At 38.7% G+C, this 24,879-nt stretch overlaps 1 protein-coding gene across 1 annotated transcript in view; it reads right to left on the bottom strand.

Moving 5' to 3' along the window:
• Positions 1-20,989, bottom strand: part of LOC118808487 (potassium voltage-gated channel subfamily KQT member 2) — a 64,646-nt gene extending 43,657 nt beyond the window's left edge. Inside the window, 1 exon segment of the mRNA XM_036571198.1 lies at positions 20,683-20,989. Coding sequence (XP_036427091.1) covers positions 20,683-20,975 — 293 coding nt within the window. The 5' untranslated portion in view covers positions 20,976-20,989.
• Positions 20,990-24,879: the final 3,890 nt, after the last annotated feature.

Genomic DNA, 24,879 nt, shown 5'->3' on the forward strand with positions numbered 1-24,879 from the left:
GGGACATTACATGTCTTTGAAGAAAACATGAATGGAGCGAGGCACCTGGAAATTTTAGAGAATTTAATGTCATCAGCCAAGAAAGGGGATAAGATGAACATTTCAACAAGACAACGGCCCCAAACACAAAGCCAAGATAACAAAAGATTGGTTTCTAGAAAACTGAAGGTGCTTGTATGGCCTATTGAAAATTTATGGAGCATTGTAAGACCAACAGAGGGACCCTCATAACCTTGTGAAACTGAAGAGAGTATGAGTACATATGTTTTTGTTCATATTTATAAGTAAAAACTTAAAAGACAGTATGTGTGTACATTTGAAGTAGATTTATGCTCTGAAAGTATATTAAATAACAAAAACAAAAGTGTCTGAATACTTTTTTTCCCTGTTTTTGTCTGTTTAGGAGAGTATCAACAGAGAAAACTACCACTTGCTGATAAAAACAAGTGCTTGGAGTGCTTAATTTTGTAACCATAAATGACTGTTTACCTGTTCCAGTACTGATGCCCATTATTTTGCAAATCATTATGGGATAAAAGCCAGTGATTACACCATTCTTTCCTATAACTGAAACTAATTTAGTTCATACAGGTGAAAATTGGTGATCTCAGAATGATATAATTGAAATGATTACTAATACTGCTGTCAAACTACAGACCCTAGAAGGAAACCAGGGCCAAGGCAGTGCTTGAAGAACAATTTTACAATGTTTCACTTATCGCCATAGGCAGAGTGATCATTAAACATAATGCCTATAATTTCTATACAGACTCACCCTTTTATATATAATTCCTCTCTCTTTTCAACCTTTGTTCCAGTCAAGCAGCCCACGGTTGCTAAACCCATACAAAATCTAATATATTGAAAATGTGACAATGTATTTATTATATATTTTGAATCAAAATGACAAAAAAACATTTATTTCATTTTCATAGGGCACTTACTTCTGCAATAGCCTTTTACAGACCATTTACACCCATTGCAAATCTTACATTCTTGCTTAATATAGCTTTCTTTACTAGATATGTGAACCAAACGCACCTATATGCTTTGGCCCAGCCAAAAGACGATGGGACCAGTAGATTAGATGACTCGTCAGAGCCTCTAATTATAGACTAATGATCTAGAACAAGAGACGAGGGTCAATACTCCAGGAGCCCAGGATAGGACGACTATACAGTTTTTCTCCTGGACTCTGCTTGACAGTAGATGGTAAAAGTAAAAAGCCCTCTACTAACTAAGATGAGTAAGCTCTCTGTTCAGTACGGAGGAACACTGCCTTAGCTGGAGGTTTTGATGTCTATGAATATGGTCCACCAAAGATGGAGAGATGCCTGGGGTAAGAAATACTCATCAGTTCATATGCTGATTCAACATTAGGTCATGCAAGCTTGCCTACTTGTCAAGTAAGCAAAAAGGAGGAAGGAGACCAATAGATTCTTCTACAACAATACAATGCTGTATCAATGCAGTTTGAGCTTGATGACAACCAAAAAGGATTTTTTTTTTTTATTATTATCACTATTCATCTGTAAAAATCAACTGAATTAGCAGTAGCTGTGTATGTTCAACCCATTTGCTATGTGCACCATCTGGCACAGTTTCAGTAGCAGTTTATACAATGTAAAATATAAAACTATATAAAAAATAAACATGTCCTTACCAATCAGACCATGGCTGTGAAACTCTGTACACTCTCAGAAATAAAGGTATGAAACTGTCACTGGGGCAGTACCCCTCTTGTCACTGGGGTAGTACCCTCAAGGGTACATCTCAGTACTTTTAGTCAGGGAACATAATTGTACCATAATCCAGTCTAAAAAGTCTCCAGGCTTTTATTTAATTTTTCTGTTTTAAAACATTCAGTTGTGAAAAAGTACAAATACGTACTTTTCCAATAGGAAAAAACTTATTAAGGTACACAATTGGACCTTAAAACCACTGTTGTACCTTTGAGGGGGACATTTACATTGTTTGTACCTTGATGAATTAAAAAAAAGGAACCAGCACAGAACCTTTATTTCTAACAGCGTATGTGTTACGTCCCTAGGATGTAATGTCTTGTAATGATCATTTTTCTTTTTTTTGAATTAGTTGCTATACATAATTACATTTATGTGGTAATAATGCAAAATGTAACCAAATATGGATAAAAAAATCAGTGTACTTGATTTACATTTCAAGTTATCAAGGCTGAAATATTGCCTTCCAAGAGATAAGACTTCATGTGCTGTGCCGGAAGAATTTAGCCACTTAGAATGACAAATAGACCCAGCCTGGTCTGGTTGATTAACTCTGGGTGAGTTATGACCTCAGAATTCAAGGAAGGATGGAAATGCCATAAATCGAGTTAACATGGATCTTGAGCCAAGTGTCTTGGGCCACACACTACAACCTCAGAGAGAAATCCAAAACCTGAAGGTGTACAACCCAAAAACTCAAAATTGCACAAGCACCACTAATTCTACACAGTAAATCAGTCACTGAATGCTTAATATGAAGTATGTAATATTGAATATGCAGCAGTTCATAAGAAAATGTAGTTTTACATGCAAGATTCAATTTTTTCCAATACAGGTCATTCTACAGGGCCTTTCTCTGCATTCCAATAAGAACATTTCTATTCAACAAATCCTAACAAAAACAATTGAATGCTGTATGAATGCTGATGAATGCTTTAGATTCATCTTTAATGGGATCTGGACCAACAACATTCTTGAAAAGCAACCCTCCCCCCTTCAAGCGCACCGTCCTTAGAGGTAACTGTGATTACTTTCTGTAATACAATATTTTTTTCCTCACAGATGGATTGTATCTCTGCTGGTGCTTCGAGTTCACATCATTGATTAGCCATCGATTACCACTGCAACAGCATCACTTCTGGGAGATAGAGACCTCAGCGTATTGTTTCGTCACCCAAAGCTCAACATCAGTATCAGAACCAATAATATTTGACGCTTTCATTAGACTCTGCGACATCAAAGTGATCGAAGGTCGTTTCTGTTGATCAGCATGTGGCCGCTCAACCTATTTTTCCACATCTCTATCTATCTTTCTTCATCTCTCCTTAATGTATTCTCTCCATCCACTGGCCTCAGGCTCAGACTAATGCGGCCAGACAGCCTGGAAAAAACACTGCCCACTCAGCTAATGCTGAGAGAGAGAGAGAGAGAGAGAGAGAGAGAGAGAAAGGGGTTGATAAGAGTGATAGAAAGGAAAGGAAGAGAGTTAGGAAAGAAGAGAAAGAAGATAAAAGTTTAGCACAAATTCTGTATGTTTTGTTACACTGAAAAAAATGTGCTTTAAATTTTCAGATGTGTCTGCTGTTACACGTGAGCAATTTGTGTTACATGTGTTACGTCACAATTGTTGACTAAGTTTACTTAATTTGGCAGGAGCTGTGTTCATGTAACACATTTTACTTCACTGTATATTTTCTGCCAGTGTGTTTTGAGAGGTGTCAAGTTTTAGAGCTGTCTGCCTTTATCTTTATCTTCGCCCAAATACTGAGGGAATACATTCTTATACTTGAATTTGTTCTGTTTAGCTCTGAAGCATCCTTTTCTTTGTCCTTCTTCTCTTCTCTCCTCTTTCTCTCTCTGAAACATGGTCCGGGTTTGAGAGGATGAAGCAGCATCCAGTTCAGTCCTGCAGCACATGCTCCCTCAAGTGTATGTGAAGTGTACTTTTGCCCTCAGCCAAACACTTGAGAGTGTGACCGTACATGTTTTCTCAGTGTGTTTTCTAGGCCCAGTCTTGAGCTTTCTAAGGACTCATTTCATTTTAATGAGCTTCTGCAGTAGTATTTGATGAGTGCTTGCTAATTTGAGTATGCCTTCTGATGTCGACTAGCATGAACAGCTTGAGATCAAAATGGCGCATCATTCTCTCTCTCTATCTCTCTCTCTCTCTCTCTCTCTCTCTCTCTCTCTATCTCTATAACCACCTCATTTTGCATGTTTCAAGCATTATTTCCACAACCCGTTTCCAAAAAAGTTGGGACGCTTTACAAAATGTAAATAAAAACATAATGCAACGATGTGCAAATGATTTACATGCTATATTTCATTAAATAGTACAAAGACAACATATCAAATGTTGAAACTGAGAATGTTTATAATTTTTTGAAAAATATGTGCCCATTTTAAATTTGATGCCAGCAACACATTTCTAAAAAAGTTTGACAGGGGCATGTTTACTGCTGTGTTGCATCGCCACTTCCTTTATCATGACTCTGTAAGCATTTGGGAACTGAGGAGACATTGCTGTAGTTTTGAAAGTGAAAATTTTTCCCATTCTTGTATGATATAGGATTTCAGCTGCTGAACAGTTCAGGGTCTCCTTTGTTGTATTTTTGTTTCATAATGTGTCAAATGTTTTCAGTGGGTGACAGGTCTGGACTGCAGGCAGGCCAGTTTAGCACCCAGACTATTTTTCTACAGAGCCATGCTGTTGTAATATGTACAGAAAATGGTTTGGCATTGTCTTGCTGAAATAAACAAGGCCTTCCCTGAAAAAGACGTCGTCTGGATGGCAGCATATGTTGCTCTTAAACCTGTATATATTGTTCAGCATTAATGGTGCCTTCACAGATGTGCAAGTCACCCATGCCATGTGCACTGTTGCACCCCCGTACCATCACAGATGCTGGCTTTTGAACTGTGCACTGATAAACAAGTCAGATAGTCCCTCTTCTCCTTAGTCTGGAGGATGCAGTGTCCATTTCCATAAAGAATTAAAAATTTTGATTCGTCAGACCACAGGACACTTCTCCACAGTCCATCTTCAATCAGCTAAGGCCCAGAGAAGGTGGCAGTGTTTCTGGGTCCTGTTTACATAAGGTTTCTTTTTTGCATGGTAGAGTTTTAACTTGCATTTGTGGATGCAGCTATGAACTGTGTCTACAGACAGTTCACAAACTTTATAGAAGTATTCCTGAGCCCATTTAGTGATTTCCACTACAGATTAGTGTCTGAGGGCCTGTAGATCATGGCCAGCCATATTGGTTTTCAGACTTGTCCCTTGCATACAGAGATTTCACCTGATTCTCTGAATGTACTGTAGATGATGAAATCCCTAAGTTCTTTGCTATTTTACATTAAGAGACGTTATTCTTGAATTATTGCACTATTTGCATGTACTGTCTTTCACAGAGTGGTGAACTCCTCCTCATCTTTACTTCTAAGACTCTCTGTTTTATTGTTTTATTTAGTGATGCTCTTTTTATACCCATTAATGTTACCTGTTGCTGAGATATTCTCCAGTTTTTTTTTTGTTTTATTGCCCCGTCTCAATTTTTTTGAAACATATTGCTGGCATCAAATTCAAAATAGGCATATATTTTTCACAACACAATAAAATTTCTCAGTTTTAACATTTGATATGTTGTACTATTTCAATTAAAAATAGGTTTGATTTGCACATCATTGCATTTTGTTGTAACTTACCTTTTGCACAGTGACCCAACTTTTTTGGTTGCATTCTATTCTACAAAGCCAATTCCAAAGAAGTTGGGACAGTAAATAAAATACAAATGAAAACAGAAAGCAGTGATTTATAAATATACTTTGACCTGTATTTGAACGAAAACCGTACAAAGACAATATAACAAAAGAAGTGTTGATTAAGTAAAAAAGATTTTACTTTACTTACTTGATCAATACTTCATCAACTTCATTGTTTTTGTAATTATACACTCATTCTGAAATTGATGCCTGTATCACATTCTAAAAATGCTGGAACAAAAGCAATTTAAGACTAGGAACATTGTAAAATCTTCCAAAAAATCTTAATCATGCTTAAGTGAAAAAGGAGCCTGCAGGAAAAACATAATACTTTGTGAGCAAGGATGAGTCGAGGCTCATTACTTTGCCAAAAATGCATCTGCAAATAATCCAACAGAAAAAGACCATCCAGATTGTTACTGGCATAAAGTTCATAAGTCAGACTCTGTCATGGTCTGGGCGGGCAGCGGGTATTAGTGGGTAAGTTCTGTGCACCATTAATGCTGAACACATTTTGGAACAACATATGCTGCCTTCTACACATCATTTTTCAGGGCTGTCCGTGCTTATTTCAATATGACAACATCAAGCCTCATGCTGCATGTGTTACCACAGCACGGCTGTGTAATCAGGTTTCAGGTGAGGTTTCAGGTGCTAGACTGGCCCGCCTGCAGTGTACAACTAGAACAGTCTCTTACTGAAAATGTGTGTCTTATTAGGCTCAAAAACAACAACAGAGGTCCTGTGAAATTGCACAGTTGAAGACTCTTTTCCAAACTGGATCAATTTGTCTCTTCAGGCCCCAGATGATTATTAAGTGCTGTTAAAAGGAAAGGTGATGCAACACAGTGGTAAACATGCCCCTGTCCCAACTTTTTTGGATCATGTTGTCAGCACCGAATTTGGAATGAGCATATATTAACAAAAAATATTAAAGTTCATAAGGTAAAACATGAAACATTGTGCTTTTGTACTGTTTTCAGTTTATCACAAAGCCAGCAGAATTTACTTGTCTTCCTCTGGATCTGTCTCTCATTCTCTGTTTCTATCTCTCTCTCTCCTGCTTTCTCTTTCTCTGTATCTCTCTCACCTTCATCTTCTTTGTTTCCATCTTTCTCTGACTCGTTCTCCTTCACCTTCTCTGTTTCTCTCCTTCTCCTGTATCATCTCTCTTTGTGTCTATCTGTATATCTTTCTCCTTCTCTTTCTCTATCTTTGTCTACTTCACCTTCTGTTTCTGTCTCTCCTTCTCTTTCTCTGTTTCTCTCTTTCTATTTGCCAATGTGACTCTCCTTCACTTTTCACTCTCTATTTTTCTGTCTCTCTCTCTCTCTCTCTCTCACTCATACTTATGTCCATGTGTATCTAATCCATAGGAGAGAGGAGGGCAGCACAGGTAACTCATACTGAGAATTATGTTACTGTGTCTGTGGGTTCTATGCTTGTCGCTTGTTCCTCATCATAAAAAGCTGCTGTGTGGCTGATGTATATATATCCATACAAATAACTGAAAGTTCTCAGTGAGGCCTTTAGGTAGAAGCATTGGGGCTCACTTTCAGTCTTTCAGCACACTTGCAATACACTTGCACTTATAGTGTCAGGCCCAAACATGTCTAAACTAACTGCCGAGCCTAAAACATATTTCACTGAAAGACTTCAGAATATTTTTTGTTAAATTGCAGTTACAACCATCAAACAGAACGCAACACTAGCTCTGTTGCTCTGGTGTTTGGTAATGTCATCAAAACGTTTGTCTTTTATTGAATACATTAGATGTTGAGGTGTTGGAACAAAACCTTGTATTTCTGACAAAAAGAAAAAGCGCCCTTTAAAGTGAGTAAACATTTCATGATGAAAGGATGAATAGACATAGCTTGGAATAAAATTTCTTAACATTAACTTATATTGAAAGTTAAGAATGTTTTTTCTTCTCCTGTAAAGTTTCAGATATACAAGGTTTTGTGAAGATGTCTGCCTATAGTGTTTCCTTTGTTGCTTTAGCGAATGACAATCTCATGCTAATTGTGGTTTTGAATAAATGATTACAAAAAACTGCATCATCCAAAATGGGTGATTTTAAGAAGCACTCTAAACATGTGTAATGTTATAAGGATACTTCAGCATTTTTCATCCACTTTCATCTCCTGCTTGTTGGCTTCTATAATGTGTGTTTTGAGGCTTTGAGTAATGCTTCATGCTTGTTTTATGTACAGGGAAATGCATTGAAGTTATTGTCTGTGGTAAATGAAGCTACAGATGCAGCAGATGGAGATTGAAAAATGCTGAAATATTTCTTTAAATATGTTAAACATGCATCCAATTTCTAATAAAATTCAATGGTACAATATTCAATAGACTAGAAGAATAAAGAGAAACTGAAAAATTAAGACAGATGTTACTCTAAATGTACTCAAACCTAACTGCTAGTAATGAGTGAAAGCATTCTTCGATGCTGGATAGGAACAGGGGCTGCAGTATATCTCTCAGCAGTGTGTGTGTGTGTGTGTGTGTGTGTGTGTGTGTGTGTGGTTACAGTGGTGCCCTCTCCTTGACACTGGAGGCTGACTACGCGAGTTCATATCCGTTAGAACGACATGACTATCAATATCCAACTGCTACAGAGTCCAGAGAGATAAGAAGATACGAGAAAAGAAGAAAAAAAAGAAAAAAGGAAAAGAGGCAAGAGAAGAGAAGAGAAGAGAAGAGAAGAGAAGAGGGATAGAGAGAGAAGATTAGAGAAAGGAAGAAAAAGGAGAAGTGTTAGGAAAAAGATAATGGAAGAAGAGAGGAAGGAACAAGAGAACATGGGAAAAAAGAAGAGAAAAAAATGACAAGAAAAAAAGAAAAAGGGAGAAAGAGAAGAAAAAGAAAAATAAGAGAAGAAAAGAAAATGAAAAGGAGAAAAAAATGAGAATAGGGAAATAATAGAAAAAGAAAGAAAGAGAAGAAAAAATGGGGGTGGACACAAGTAAAGAGAATTATGTTTGTGCTGTTACCGTCATAAAATCACAAATTGTTCCGTTACTCACTCTTAATAATGCAATTTAATATGAGTATAAAGCTTATTTGGCTGCTTCAGCTGTGAAACTCTGTGTTCATTAAATTCTGAGTAATGGTGATTCTGCAGAGGTTTCCTCGGGGAAGGAGGATGATCTAAACATTTCCAACCAGAAAAGGTCCTCTGTGAGCAATCAGTGATATCACAGGTACACACAGCCCACCTAGTCGTGACTCTCCATTAGAGTCTCCACTGCCTACAGCTTTTCACACACACATACCTTACTCATATACATACACATTTTTCTCATTTACACACAGCTTCTGGCATTTATACCCGGAATGTAAGCAAAGGCAGACATGCACATGCAGAATGTGGGCAGGACTATTGTGGAATGAGTCAGAATTGTAAACAAACACAGAAATCCCCATTCTGTTCTCATTTCACTGCAGGTGATATGAAAACCTGCTCAGAGAGAATGACAGTGACAGATCGGCTGATTAGGATGACAAGCAGCTCCCATTTCTACAGAAATTTGCATCTGTCTCTGGAGTGTAAAGGACTCTACAGAGACTTTTTATATAAGCAAAGGTGACACACCTCCTTCCCCAAATCCTCTATTTCTCTTTCTCTCGTGAGTGCAATGTCAGAAAGTGTAACATAAGAATGAGAGGAGAGGTCCAGAGGGTATTTTGGCTGGCCTGGCTGTCGAAACTTTCCTTTCTGTGAGTGCTCTAGAGAAACACTACACAGTCATACAAGGAGAGAGAGAGAGAGAGAGAGAGAGAGAGAGAGAGAGAGAGACAGAGAAAGAGAGAGAAATAAAAAGAGGAGAAAAAGAGAGAGGAAAGAGAGACAGATAAGAGAGGAGAGAGATATGCTTGCTGCTAAATATGTAACAACATGTCACCATCTGAGAGGCAAGTGGGTAACACCCCCCCATACCTCGACCCTAGTGACCTCCACCTTCTCCATATCCTCCCTCTACTGATCCCCAACCTGCATACACCCACCCTTTTGACCCCACCCCACATACCCCCACCCTTCTGACCACCACCTCACATTCCCCCAACACTACACATATGTAAAATAAAAATGGCCTCTAAATTTGTATAATTAATAATAATACAATACATTATACCATGTTTTCATTTAATATAGTAAACAATGTTGTTATTATTGTTATTATTTGATATATTTATATATTATTTTATATAATTATAATTATTTGTTCATGTTTTTATTGTCATTGTTGTCACTGTTATAATGCTTTGGCAATACTGGACCATACAGTCATGCCAATAAAGCTACAATGAACTTGAACTTATAAGTAAAGAAAGAGGAGAGAGAGGAAGAGAGAGAGAGAGAGAGAGAGAGAGAGAGAGAGAGAGAGAGAGAGAGAGAGAGAGAGAGAGACAGGGAGGATAGATAGATAGATAGATAGATAGATAGATAGATAGATAGATAGATAGATAGATAGATCACACTGTCAGCTACTGAGTCCTCTATTTGTGTATTTGTGTGTTTGTTTTAGATCCTCACATAAACACTAAAATGTGTCTGTCAGCAGTCTGTTTGCTCAACCACACAGACAGTTTGTCAGAGCCGGATTCAACACCGCAGTCCAGTATGTCAGCACATCCATCATTGGGAAGTAGTGAGAGAAGCAGCAAGTGAAATAAAATCTACCGAAAACCAACCGGTCACTGAGGAAAGCAGGTCAGTGCTGCTCTGCCTACACAATTCTTCCAGCTATGGTTTGAAAATTATGGCTGTATCCTTAATATATCAAATCTATTATTAGCCAGAGTCAATATAATTAACCCACCTTCAGCAGCTCCATCATCTGGGGCAAGATCTGAATGATCAGATTTAAATCTCAACATGCAGGCACATTCTGGCCAACATGAAAAATTTAATCATTTCTACATCGATCATAAACATGCTTACCTCTATCCTACAGCAGTGACACACAGTAGTCTTTAGAGTGAGATTTTTCTGATGATGTGTCTTGAAGATGGGTTTTTTCTGTTAGCTGGATAATGCAGAAAGCCAGATAGCTAACATTACGGCTTGAAAGCTGACCATCATGTCTATATTTATTATCCTCTACATCAATGGCAACACTCGCAGACCTATTTTCATAATGTAAACATCTTAAATATAGAGTTTAACTGTTTACAGATTGACAAAAACTGAGCTGAAATATTAACTAGGTACAAAATCTGAGCATAATATTTCATTTTAAATCAAATTGCTTCATTATAAGTGGGTTCAACAGCTAAACGTTCTGGAGGATGCATGTTTTAAGCCAGATCTTTGACATGTAATTTTTCAGTCACCCAAATTCTTTTTGGTACCTCTACATGTCTGTCAAGCCTTTGACTTATTGATTTCAATATTTGAAGCTACACAATGAGTTCAGATAACTTCTAAAAATGTATTTCAACCATAATTTTTCTCAAAATAATCCTATTTCCTTCAAAAGTTTTCCTACAAATAAGAATAGTTATGTCTAATTAACATGTTAAAATGACAGATGTGCTGTGACTCATTCATTATTTAATATTTTTTTGAACACACAGTGTTTTACTCTCCAAATTAACCTTTATAATGCTCCAGGCAGTCTCTGTCCTTTTTTGATAGGTGATATATTCTTTCATTTCTTGCTGTTGGAGGATCTATTATACACAGACTGTCTTGTTACTTCTTACACTTTCTGAATTTAAATGAAAAAAAAATCATATTTTAAATCCACCTTTGATTCTCTACTGAAAAACTCAAGATCACACAACTGATTTCTTTAGATTAAAAATATGTGTTTGTTGTTACAGGTCCATTTATAAAGTGATTATGTTATGATGCTACTACTCTACAGCCTTATATTAGAAAATAAGCTGTCAGCCCCTTGGTTTCAACAGAACCAAGTTCTTAATTAATCTGTCAGTCCATGCAATTAGCATAACACTCAATTCATAAAACAGTGGTTTGTAAGTTGGCCCATGAATGCAACATTCAGCTGAGGTGGTCATAGGTGTGTATATCAGGTATTTTACAACAGCTTTGAATACAGTCAAGCTGTATAGCCTAATCAAAAATCAGAATACTTCATATTTCAACTGTTGTAAATAGACTGTAGTATATTGTTTGTCATTCAAAGGGGACATTATTTTTAATTTCTCCATAATTCAATGGTTAAGATGTAAACAGTCACTCAGAGTGATTTGATGTGAAATGTTCTGTTCTAGAGAAACTTACTGAGTCAGAACTGTTCACAGTGGTAATGATAGGAACCAGGCACCTAAGTGTTTAATGCTTCTCCCTCACAGAAAGTGATTACATGAAATGGTTAGGATTGCACTGCCTGGTGCCTGACGCATTGATTTACAAAGCTTTTGCAATAGGGTTTTGGCCTAAAATGCATTTTCTTAGTTTATTCATGGTGGAGAGACACATGCAGAAAGATATAAGGCAAAATAGAACCTAAAGATTTTTTCAGATTTTACCATCATCAGCTTTGCATTGAAAAACTCAGAAGGCATGTTTAGGTTCACTCACTTTGGACAATAAATATATTGGCTATATTTGTGCAGTAGACATTGTGACCCCTGGTTCCTATCACCACCAGTATAAAGAAATCAATGTCAGTAAGATTCTCTAAAATGGAGCACATCAAATTGAACCACTAAGAATGACTTTGTTTACATCTCAGTGATTGAATTATGCAGAAATTTTGAAAAAATAGTGGAATTCCCCTTTAATATGTTCTTGCTGTTCCCAAATAAAACACCTTCAAATATCATCTGGTGTCCAACTTGTATTTAGACTAAAATACTATAAGTTCTCATTGAAAAAAAAAACAGTTCTTAATTGTAAACTCTTGAATGGTACACATATACAGATGCATCATACATACAAGTGTCAGAAAATGCAAAGGGACTACTGCAAACGTATTAACATCTTTGTTACACATGTGTGAAGCAGCCGTGTTCTGATTTATGTAGGGGATTAGGTATTCCGTCGGGTCACGCTAGTAGTCATTGATTTATTCTTCGCCATGATATGTTTCTTAAGTACCCAGACAAATGTAAGAGCCATTTGTGTGCACAGAGTGTGTGTGCTGAATTGATGGTCTTAGTCAGAATGGTGACGGGTGCTACGAGCTCATAGCGTTACTGCCCTGCTGTATATGCATGTGCATTTGTGTGTGAGAGAAAGAGAGAGTCCCACAGTCTCCCAGCAACACACGAACTTTAGTAAACTGGACATATTTAATCAGTCACGCTTTTAATAGCTCCACCCATTTCCCCATATTTTGTGCAGTTCTTTACCAAATATACAGCACTCTACAAAAGTCTGTTCAAAAGCAAATTGGACAAACACACACACACACACACACACACACACACACACACACATATATGTATATATATATATATATATATATATATACATATATAATGTAAAATATTATAGGACATTACAATACATTCAAACAAACATTGATGCTGTAAAAAATTAGCATTTTCTTTTCAAAAATGAGGCTGATATCATGCAAACCTGAAATTTCCTCTCTTTTCAGTATAATAGAGATTGATTTAGTATGCAAACAATGTCAAATTTTCAGAAGTTCACATCATTAGTCCGTACAGTCTTTGTGAAGTCATGACATCCATTTTCCATGTCATGGAAAACGCATTTACATATCTCCATCTATTCAGTGTACAGCAGTTTAGCCCTGCCCTTTCACACTGAAGTCATAGGGAGTGTTTCAGCTCTGACTGATTTTGAAATGAGGCTCAATACAGACTAACCAAATCATTTATATATCAATCAGTCATAAAGGCTTAGTGACAAAAACAGTCTGATTAAAAAAGGGCTGTCAAATGAATTATAACTGTTACATCAAACCAGACAAATGAACTTCAAGGGGAGCAAAATAAGATCCGATAATATAAGATACAGGCCCTTTCATATCTTGTGTGCTAGTTAGAAGAACAAAGTTAGGTTCCAGATTTCTCCTTAATGCCTCCAGCCTATGCATAAATTTGTTAAGGTCCTTCACTTGAACTCCTGATTTAATTTAATGAAGTTATAATTACACAAATCAGGTATTGGATGATAACTACTAACAATACTGGGCTTCCTAGAGGGCAGGTTTGGATACGGTTAAACGAGCACATTTACATTCATAAAATCAGTACTTGTGTATTCATTTAATTAGGTTTTATTTTAATATTGGTGTTTTTCTGAGCGAGGAATGCTTACTGCTGAGATTAATAGAACTTTAAATACAACTTTCTTAGGAGCCTAAGACTGTACACTGTACTGTTTGTGCATGAGACTGCGGCAGACGGGTCAGTACAACTGGGGGTGTGTCTCTGTTTTATTCTTATACTCAAGCACAGATACAGGCACATGGACACACACACAAATGAACAAAATTATATCACTGGTGTGATTGGTACTCTAATCTGATTTGAATCATTAGACTCCTGGCCAGTCACATCTGCACCGGTCAGTTTGTTTGGAGCTCAGCCAAAGAGTAGCACTGTCCACTAAACACATGCTCCACATACCAACACACGCTCGCTCGCTGGACCACATCAAACAGGCCACTGGGCAAATGTGCGTGTCTGTTCAGTCTGGGCATTTGTACATTTACAGCAACAAAGTCTCCCAACTCTCTCCAGCGATGCTTCCAAGTCTCAGAGTTGCATTAATTATCAGTTTGGCACAGCATTTCTTACAAGACTTCACATAATGTCACTCATATCAAAACCTTGTAACTCACTTTTTTCCTCTAATCTACATTAAAGTTACCATTTTGGAGATACAAGGGTTTGAAAAGTGGGCAAAAACAATGGCCATAAATGCTTCTATCCATCTATACATATATACATATATCTATACATCCTTCCATTCTTCTATCCATCCTTCCATTCTTCCATCCATCCATCCATCCATCCATACTTACATACACCCACACATCCACATAATTAGTCATCTTTTCACACATCCATCCATGTATCAATCCATTCTTCTATCCATTCATCCATACATACATATATATACATTCACACATATCCATGTATCCATTCATCCTTCTGTCCATCCCATCCATCATTGTTCCATCTATCCATCCTGTATGTCCATCCTATATCTGGGTGTTTTCACTGTATCAGTTGTCTTCCTCAAGCCCACACTTGACTGACTTACTGGTTAACGTGACAGACCGATGTCAGGTGGGGGTGCACTAGCCGCTAGCACTACACATATGCAGCTCAGCTTTAGACGGAGATGCAGCGTTATCTGCTTCATTACACATTTGGCCCAGAGCCTACAGGCAGACTAATGGTGATGTCAGCATCCCCTGCATCCACCACTGCTGCTGCTATTAGCCTCCGTCGACCACATGGCAAGTCATGGAAAGACAGACGCAACTCATCAGGACACTGCAAGCACTAGTGACCAGAGAGAGAGAGACTGAGAGAAAGAGAGAGAGAGAGAGAGTCTACTGTGCAGCCTTAGAAGAAGGACCCCTGAGGAAAGAGACAGCAAATTTATTATGACACTATTTATGAGACAGTCAACAAAGCCAGTGGCCATGAACTCACATCCAAAAGAGACTGGCATCACTATAACATCAAGACGCTACCAGAGCATCCTCTTAACAGTCATGCCTCATGTGCATACAATACCAGCAGCTACACAAATACAACTTAACTCCATAAAAGTTAACGCCTTAAAGGGCCAAATTAAATGGCAAAGTTTATTACACACTTCTATAACCTAAGAATAGTTCAGCCAGTTTGCACTGAAGTCCCTGTTGTTACTGAATAATAAGACTTGGTATGTAATAAGCCTGGGATTTTAAGGGATTCATTTAATTTTTAGGTTAATTTCATTTTCAGTTGAACCAATATATCATTTCTTTAATTAAAACATTGTAACATTTTTTATACCATTAGAAAATGCCAACTGCATTTTACATTTTAGAAATGTTAGAAATGGCCTTAATAAAGTTATATACACTTGTAATAAAATCTTCTTATATCACTGTAAATCGAAGCATAGTTTTCCTTTGTCCTTTGTTTTGTGAGGCCTGTGATGATTTAGTATAGTAAGAGAAAATAAGTCTACATTCTCAATCATCCTGAGATAAAACTCAAAGCTCAAGCATCAAGAACAAAGGGACAGAGCTCAAAGGGCTACCAGCAGCCTGGTAACATCAGCTAAACCTCCACTGGGACCAAACCCCCACAGACATACATCATTAGATGCAACATGTTCTTGGAATTTCACTCTGAGTTTATATCAAAATAAACTGGTGTTTCAAAATATATAGAGCAATATACGTTTGCAGTCTGCTGAGATGAATCATTCGAGACTGAACCATCATCTTATCAAACGAAAGTGCTTTTACAAGAACTTTGTGCAGCTCTTCATCATACTAATGGTCCAAGTGTAACTCCTGGTACTCATAAACCTGGCTGTGTGAGTTGTTAGCCTGTTAGCTTGGGCTTGGCTTGGCGCAGTACAGCAGGCAGATACTGCAAGGCAGATGGCCCAGTCCAGGTCTCTAGAGGCCAGCTATGATGCCCGATTTTCATACAGCACCTGAATGCTGGTGCCTGCTTTACACCTGATCTGTGCTGCATGCAAACACACACACTCACACACACACTCACACACAGATGGCTGCAAGCTCAAGTACTCAGATATTTACACACTGATATCAGGTTTATCATGTTTGATGAAAACTGTTACAAAAATGATAACTAGCAGTGAAAGAATGCACTCATTGGTTGCAATAAAAATTAAAATGACAGCTTTCAAAAAGACAGAGACTACATTAAAACTATAATGGCCAGTGCAAAACTAAACAGTACTAGAAAAAAAGGGAAAAAAATTGAAAAAATTTCAGATTGTCAATTCATAGACAATCTATAAATGAATTTCCTAAAATACCCAAGAGACTTAGGTTGAAGTCTTTGATGACAGCTCACAATCTACACTCAAAAATATTAAATATTAAATTTACTTAAAATGTAAAGTGGTTACAAACGTTGGTGTTGCCTCTAAGATACTTGACTGTGTAATATGTATGTGGTCACTGAATTCACACTAAGCGATTTGAATAAATTGTGATTAAGTGAACTGTTTTTATGCTTTACTCTTACATTCAGCTTAATATGGTTTTACTCTTGGATGAAAGTAGAAGAAGCAACACAAATTTAGGTTTAAGTGTGATAAACAGTGGGATCCAAAAGTCTAAGACCACATTTAAAATCTTTTTGTTTGTTTATTTCTTTCTTTGTTTTTTTTTATTTAAACACACCAAAATAGAACAGACAGTTTCTGAATTTTGAAATTAAAAAATATTCAAGATTTCAAATGTTGATTTGTGACACTGACCATGTTAAGGCTTTTACACCAAAAATACAATATATATATATATATATATATATATATATATATATATGATCTTTTCCATTAAAGCTCATGTTCACATGGTTCTCTGGTGGATTTGATCTACTGATCTGAGGCTTCTGCACAAACTTGTGGAGTCCATGCAGTTCAAGGGCATGCGGTCATTATTCTACCAAATAATACAAAATTCTGAAATTCCTGCTAAAATTTCAAAGATTCTACTTTTCACTTAAGTTGTTTTGCTGATAATAGAATTAGTAACAAAAAAAAGAAAAACTTTGTATTTAAATTAGAAAAGAATTAGAAAAGAATAGTGTATGTAATTTTGTTCATTTACTCCCCAGCTGTTGTTGAAACATGCTCAACAGGGTACTTGGTAACTTGCTCTTACAGCAAACAGCAGTGAGGCTAAGCAGTTGAACAAGGAGTAACGGAAAGAAAGATCAGTCTAAGATGTTGGTTGCGTTTTTTGCTTTCCATGATCCAGGTTACACAAGCTACACATTTAGACAATTGTTTTGAATTGTTTTTTTCTGCTGATGCTGAAAAATGGACAGTAGGATGGTGAAAATCAACACAGTGAAAGAAGTAAAACAATATGCAAATAGCTAATGCCAAGCATCAAAGGGAATAATGTTGAGTTCACTCAACAAGGGCGCATTGATGCTTATCAGCTGCTTATCAAATGCTTATCAGTTCACTGTGTTTTACATAAACAACACAACTGTGCTCAGCTGTACTCAGTTGCATCTGTTTGTTAAGTTACACCAACAAGAAAAACATATTAAACCAACAACTGTAATTTAATTTTTCAACAATAGTTGAACATACTGATGTGATAATTTAGCATTAGCAATTAAGCCAAAACAGCAAAACTCATCAAAAACAATTCAACCCTGGATTCAGTATTCACTATAATTCTAAAAACCCACAATAAAACTGACACAACATGAAAACTAAAGCAAGAAGCTAAAATGTTTGCTTTCATGAAATAAAACTACAGCTGCACTTAAAGCTCTCTTAAAGCTGACTGAAACTGAACTGAAACTGGAAGTCAAAATAAATAAGCAGAAACTTAATGAAAATGAAAAATAATGACAATTATAAAGCTACAACCCTGACTAATACACAGAGTGAAAAAATGCTACATTGAATGTGTTCAAATGTGTGCACCATGTCATGAACATATAAAGATATATTACATCAACACAATTATTTTCAAAGCAGAATTACTCAAAAAAGTGCATGATATATACAGTACTGTGAAAAAGTTAAGCTACCACCCTCTATTCATTTCATTTTCAGTCAAAATAGACATCAAGTACAAGTTATTCATTATTCAGCATTGGCAGAAAACATAATTATCAGAACATTACACAGTATTTACTGTGCCTTTACCTTTATTACAGCTTCTTGCTATCAGACTTTTAAAGAAATCTACTGGGATATTTTTTCACACCTCCAAAGTTCAGTCTTACAAGTTGGTCGCATTTTCTTCTTTTCATCTTTTTCATCCAAGTAACTTTACTGATGCTGAAAAATGAATGAATTGGACTCGGAGTGGCTGTTTGTCTGGAAACTGTATAAACAAAAGAGTGGACACTGACTTTTGCACAGTACTGCATTTTGTGTTGAAGTGATGTTCTGTTAATTAATTTTTCCATATACGCACACACATACATTCACACACTCACACTCACACACACACACACACACACACAGAAACTGATTCACACCTGAGCTGTCATGAGGGGCGTCAGTGTGAGGCCCAATAATGAACAGCATTAATCACAGAAACTGCTGATGCAAGAAGCAAGATCATCGCCACACCTGCAAGGCCTCAGAGCAGCAAAGACACATAAGATAATACACGTGTCTTACAGCACAGTGTCATAAATTTGGAGGGCTTTTCCCAGGCCTGCATTTTACACACATTACACCTTTATTAAGTCAGCATCATTCTGAGGGGATCCCTGACAATAGAAACCACAACCACACATATTTCTGCTTGCTGTGCTTGCAAAGCTGTGTTGTATTAGTCAGGGCTTTTTGCAGGCAGTTTGAAAAAGGTATAAGTTGGTACATCCGCGCTCCAGATAAGCCACCCTCGTGTCTTAGAAAGTAAGTTTTGTGTTGATTTGGCATTTAACATAGCTACGTTTAGTTCACCTCAGCACATGCACGGCACCCACTGTACAGCGTGTTTATTTATTTACTTTCCCTCTCCTGTCCGCTTTCATTAGCGGTTTATGCTGACTCGAGCTTGCTTTCCTTCAAACGCGCTCCTCTGAACATTTCCATAGTGAAACTGAAGTCGGAGGCATTTATCAGATTTCACAGCGCGCTCTTTTCTCGGGCGTGACCCTTCTGTTGACGACGATCACGACTCAGCGCGCGACCAGACAGAAAACAGTGAAACATCGCTGCATTTTTAAGGGATTAGGAGATGAAAAGATGAAAAAGAGCAGCCTAGTTTCTCTGCTGAGTCCAACAGCGAGATATAGGCGCGGTATAATCTGTGACTGATACCCCACTGACTCGTTTTCTCGGGTTAATTTATCGGCTTTTGTGTGTAAAGCTTGCGGCTTTTGTTCGAGACGCTGCTTCCAGGCTCTGAAACGGGAGCTGTCCACAAGAGTGTGGTTCTGAAACGGGGCACTGGTTAGAACTGAAGCCGGAGCTGTTCACAGACATGTGGTGCTGAAACGGGCTTCGTTATACTGAACCAGTGGCGGAGCTGTCCACAATCACGCGGTGCTGAAACTGGTGAAATTATACTGCATTGAAATGTTGGTGCTGAAATTGGCTGTATCACACAGAACTGAAGACGTAGCAGTCCATGTGCGTGTGGACGAAAAAGCCTGCTCGCGCCACAGCACTCCGCTCAACTATCTCTACTCTGACTCACGTTAAATCGAGCGAGATTAAACACGGTTTGTGTACGTGTGTGTAGGGGGGAGTGATGCTGAGGCTCCACTGTGATATCGCGCTATCCAAACAGACACATCCACAAGCGCTATAGGCCACTGGGCATGTCTGCACCTGGAGCTGGTATCGCTGGCGCCACCACGCACGTTGTAAACATATTTAGGAACGGAAAGTGACGTTTTCTCATTCATCACGCGCGATAATGTGATGGGTACATGCATCGCAGGCCTATTTATCATTTCCCCACTATTAGTAAAGGCGTCTTTATCGTTCAGCTTCGTTTTGAAATTCTGTGTCAGGCTGATTGTGCACTGCACGGTCATATGATGTCATGACAGGCTGAATAAGAGCAACGCAATATAGCTAATGACTGGAACAACAGGAAAACAATTGGCAATAAGCGGGTCACATGGACAGGCGTCTCAATGATTCAAAACAAAGGGCTCACATAATGTAACGAGTCACCGCTGCTGAGCTATTCTGAGAGCAGAATATAGAGTATTTCATTTATTATGCGCGGGGTAAAAATGAAGCTGGTAGGTAGCCTGAGAATCAAGAAGCAAGTCTAACACGGGAACAGTAAAGGAAATGGATCAGTGATGCTCGCGCCGTGGCCACCTCTACACATTTCAGTGGAGTAAACACGAAAACGACATTGTAAGATAGCTTTACTTATACCTGACTAAGACTACATTAGATAGAGATAGGCTGGATGTGATAGCGTAAGGCTATACCTGACTCAGGCTATGATCAGCCATATCAGTGAGCGTGGGGGCTGAAAGAACACCTCTGTTTTCCAACCTCTGCCATCATACTCACACATAAGCGTGGTAGATGAACGCCCATCCTCGCGGTCTCTCCAACACGTTGTAGAGGAAATTCTGCAGCCGTCGGTAGAAGGCATTTCGTTTGGGAGGCTTCTTGCCCGAGATGCTGGACCGTTGCTTGCTCAAGATGCTGCCGCGTTTGCTCGCATCGCTGCCCGCTATCAGCAGAGCTCCGTCTCGGCTCGAGTCCGCCGCGCCCGCCTCTAGACCCACGAAGCCCACCTTGAGCTTCTTCTCGGCCTGCGGTCCGGGGTAGACCCCGCCGTTGCGGGATTTCTGCACCATGCTCGGCTTGCCGCTGTCATGGAGAGGCGCGCGCGCTCGTGGGGGTTTTCCGCCCTTCGCCAGGTAGCAGCATCGCTCGAGGCGCGCGCTGAGTATGAGAAGGGGGGCGCGCGCGCGGAGCTACGTCTGCAAGAGAGGGAAAGCCAATAGGGATGAGGAGAGGAGAGGCTGCTGCAGTCTCTCTCTCTCTCTCTCTCTCTCTCTCTCTCTCTCTCTCTCTACATCAGCACCTTCCGGCCACCTGACAACAGGAGGAAAAAAAGAGAAGTGTGTTCAATAATTCAGAGGATGGAGAGAGGTGGGCTAACACACACAGGACACGGCAGAGAAAGTATTTCAAACACACACACAAAGCGAGCAAAAAGCAAACAAAAGTCCACCAAAGACAGAAAGAGAGCGACACACTGTATGGCCAAAAGTGTGTGGACAACTGACCACCTATATAAGCTCATTGGACACCCTATTCCAAAACCATGTGGATTTGGTGCCTTTGAGGCTAAACAGCCACCACGTTTCTGATTTAGAGTGTGTCTGTGGAAATTTGTGTCCATTCGGTCAAAAGAGCATTTGTGAGGTCAGGCTCTGATGTAGGATGAGAGGGTCTGGCATGTTCAGTGGGGTTGAGGTCAGGGATCTGTGCAGGCCACTGGAGTTTTTCCAAACCAAACTCGTGAAACCATGTCTTTATGGACATTGCTTTGTGCACAGGCACACAGTTATGCTGGAACACTAAAGGGTCTTCCCCAAACTGTTGGCACAAAGTTGGAAGCATATAATTGCTTTTGTATGCTGTAACATTAACCGCTAAACCCAGATTTGTCTATCAGACTGCCAGGTAACTCCAGAGAACGTCTCACTCTGGAGAAAATGGTTCCACTGCTCCAGAGTCCAGTGGCGGCGTGCTCTACACCACTCCAGCCGACACATGGCACCGCTCATGTTTTCTTGCCATCGGCAGTTTGGAACTCTATACTGAGTGATGCAACAGAGGATAGACAATGCTTTACATGCTCAGCTGCCCCTACTCTCTGTGGGTTGGGGGGTCTGCTGCTCCTATGCTTTTCACAATAATAGCACTTACAGTTGAGCAGGGTAGATTTAGCAGGATTTCATAAGCTGACTTCTGACAAGATAAGAGAAGACAAGATAAGATAAGCCTTTATTAGTCCCACCACAGGGGAAATACAGTGCTACAGCAGCAAAGCATAGGATAGCAAGGCACTCATAAAACAGTAACAAGAAGAGAATTAACAAACAAGATATTAACTTTGTTGATTTCTTAACAAGGTTACAGGTCGTTACTTATTACTGTATATACAATATATAAAAATAAAAAAAAAACTAAAGATAAAAAATATAAACTATGACCTTCACAAAATTGAATAATATAAACATTGTAAATAAAATAAGCAAAATAATCTTTACACTATAAGCATATTTACAAGTACTGCACACGGAATATTGCACAAGAAGTTTTGCACATGAGGTATGATTATATTTCATACGGGTATGGTGATGAATTCACAGTTAATTTCTGTAGATGGGTGTGGTCTAATGGGGGGTGGGGGGGTCTACTGGGAACAGTGCTGGTTATACATATACAACTAGCACTGCTCCCAGTAGAACCCTCTTTATATATAAAGAGAGAGAGAGAGAGAGAGAGAGAGAGAGAGAGACAGAGAGAGAGAGAGGAGTTTTCAGACTTCAGCAGTGTCTCTTGGGAGAGGGACTGTGAGCTGCTGTGGAAAGAGCTAATCAAGTCATGATCAAACTCTGATAAATTCAGCAGACACACTACCTGCCAAAGCCTGTCACTGAGAAAATAGATGAGGATGAACAGATGAACAGACAGAGAGTGAGAGAGAGAGTGGGAGAGAGAGAGAGAGAGAGAGAGAAAGAGAGAGATAGAGAGAGATAACAAATCATCAGACGCTGGGAGTGGTATCTAATGGTCTGATAATGCATTTCCAAACCAATATGCCTTTGTAATCCCACAATAACTGCAGTACCCGACCATCCGTTGTCTGTGTTTTGTATTCAGGACAGATTTGCAGTGAGATGGAGACAGGTGAACAGCAACACAGGGCACAGGTCCTCTGAGACTGGAGCACTGAGGCCAGCTCTACCAGCTCAGAGGACACAGCGTTCTTCCTGAAACAATAACATGTACCCCGTGCCCTCTATCGCCTCTGCACCAACAGTGCTTTATTCAATCTCTCTGGAGTTATCTTACAAAAGTGACATCACATGTATCACATACTTGTTCAGCATGCTTTTCCCCCTCCACAGTCAATAATTCATTTTTAGGCCTTAAATTCAGGTTGATTGGGATCTATGGCCTCATGTAACCCTCATCTCATAATTTCTTGGGGCAAAATATCAAATATAATAAAATGTTATTTTGTTATTATTTTGACATTATTTTTACCGCCATCGTTCCAGTTTGCAGATCAAAGGGATTGATGAACTGGATCAGATAATGAAAACTAAATGTTTTTTGTAGACACCTGCTCGTTCAGCGTTTCTTCCGAAATCAAGGGTGTTAATATGGTGTTTGTGCCTTTTTGCTGCAGTAACAGCCTCTATTCTTCTGAGATGGCTTTTCACTACATGTTGAAACATTGCTGTGAGGATTTGATTGCATTCAGGAACAAGAGCATTAGTGTTGTCAGGTAATGATGTTGGATGATTAGTTCTGGATCATAAGCCTCCCTCCTCATCCTAAAGGTATCCTGTGTAGCTCCATCACTAGCTGACATGTGACACTGGGAATCAGGTAAGGCTACTCTAGAGCATCCCATTCTATTGGCAATGCTTTTGTAAGGTGTCAGTAATAAGCACACCTTAAAGAAGCTGAATTCACTAATTAGTTGGGGTGTCAGCAGTCTCCTGTTTTTGACCTCTGCTCTACACAGAGTCAGTCCTCAATATTGTTATAATCACGTTTATACTCATTGTAACAACATTTACACTCTGAAAAATCATTGTAAAATTAAAAAGGTATTACGTTCGTTTATTTTCTTACTTATTCTTCGCTAGCATTACTTTTGTTGTACCATATTTTCTGTACCATATTAACAGTAAATAACAGTAAAATAATTACTATATATTGTGATTTTACAGTCACTTGGACCATAAGATTATTAGCTTTTGAGCCAGTCTTGTACAACCCAAATCTCAACACACCGAAAGACACACACACGTACAATGTCTGTCTTAGCAACCCCATTCCTTCAATCACTGCTCACCTTCTCTCTCTCTCCCTCCCTTATTTTCTCTTTTTGTCTCCCGTTTTTCTTCCTTTCAGTCCCTCTTTTTCTTTCTCTTTCTTACTTTCTCCCTCTCTCACTTTCTCTTTATCTCTCTCTCCCTTTCACTCCTTTTCTCTTTTTCTGTCTTTGATGATGCTCATATCACAGCTGTAACAGCAAAAATCATTTCCTGTGGTGCTATGAGCTTACTTATCCATCCCAGATGTTCCTGCTGTTCCTCAGTACAGTGAGTGTTCTAGGAAAGTAAAAGTATTGCATTGTCTGAGAGTTGTTTGAACACTTCTGTCAAAATTGTGCAGTAACATAATCATATATTTTGCTCATCAATCCAAAGAATTACAGTAACCTAAGGGCGTGGCACTGTGTGGAAGGATCCTTCTTTATTTTAGCTGATACAATGCCATTCACAAACTATTCATAAACCAGTCCTTTTGTGCGTATGGTCTCCTGTTAATCAAGCGCTGAATGTCGTTGTTGCTGGCCTATTTGTCTAGACCTGCTTTCCACAGTAGACGTAGTAGTGGGCAGTCTACTGGTTCATCTGGTATAACTGGTTGAAATTCTTTCTCAGGTCCACTATAACTGTTTGCCACACACAAGCACAGATAATGTGACATACAAACAGTGCAAAC

This window comes from Colossoma macropomum, unplaced genomic scaffold (assembly GCF_904425465.1).
Source record: "Colossoma macropomum unplaced genomic scaffold, Colossoma_macropomum, whole genome shotgun sequence".
NCBI classification, from domain to species: Eukaryota; Metazoa; Chordata; class Actinopteri; order Characiformes; family Serrasalmidae; genus Colossoma; species Colossoma macropomum.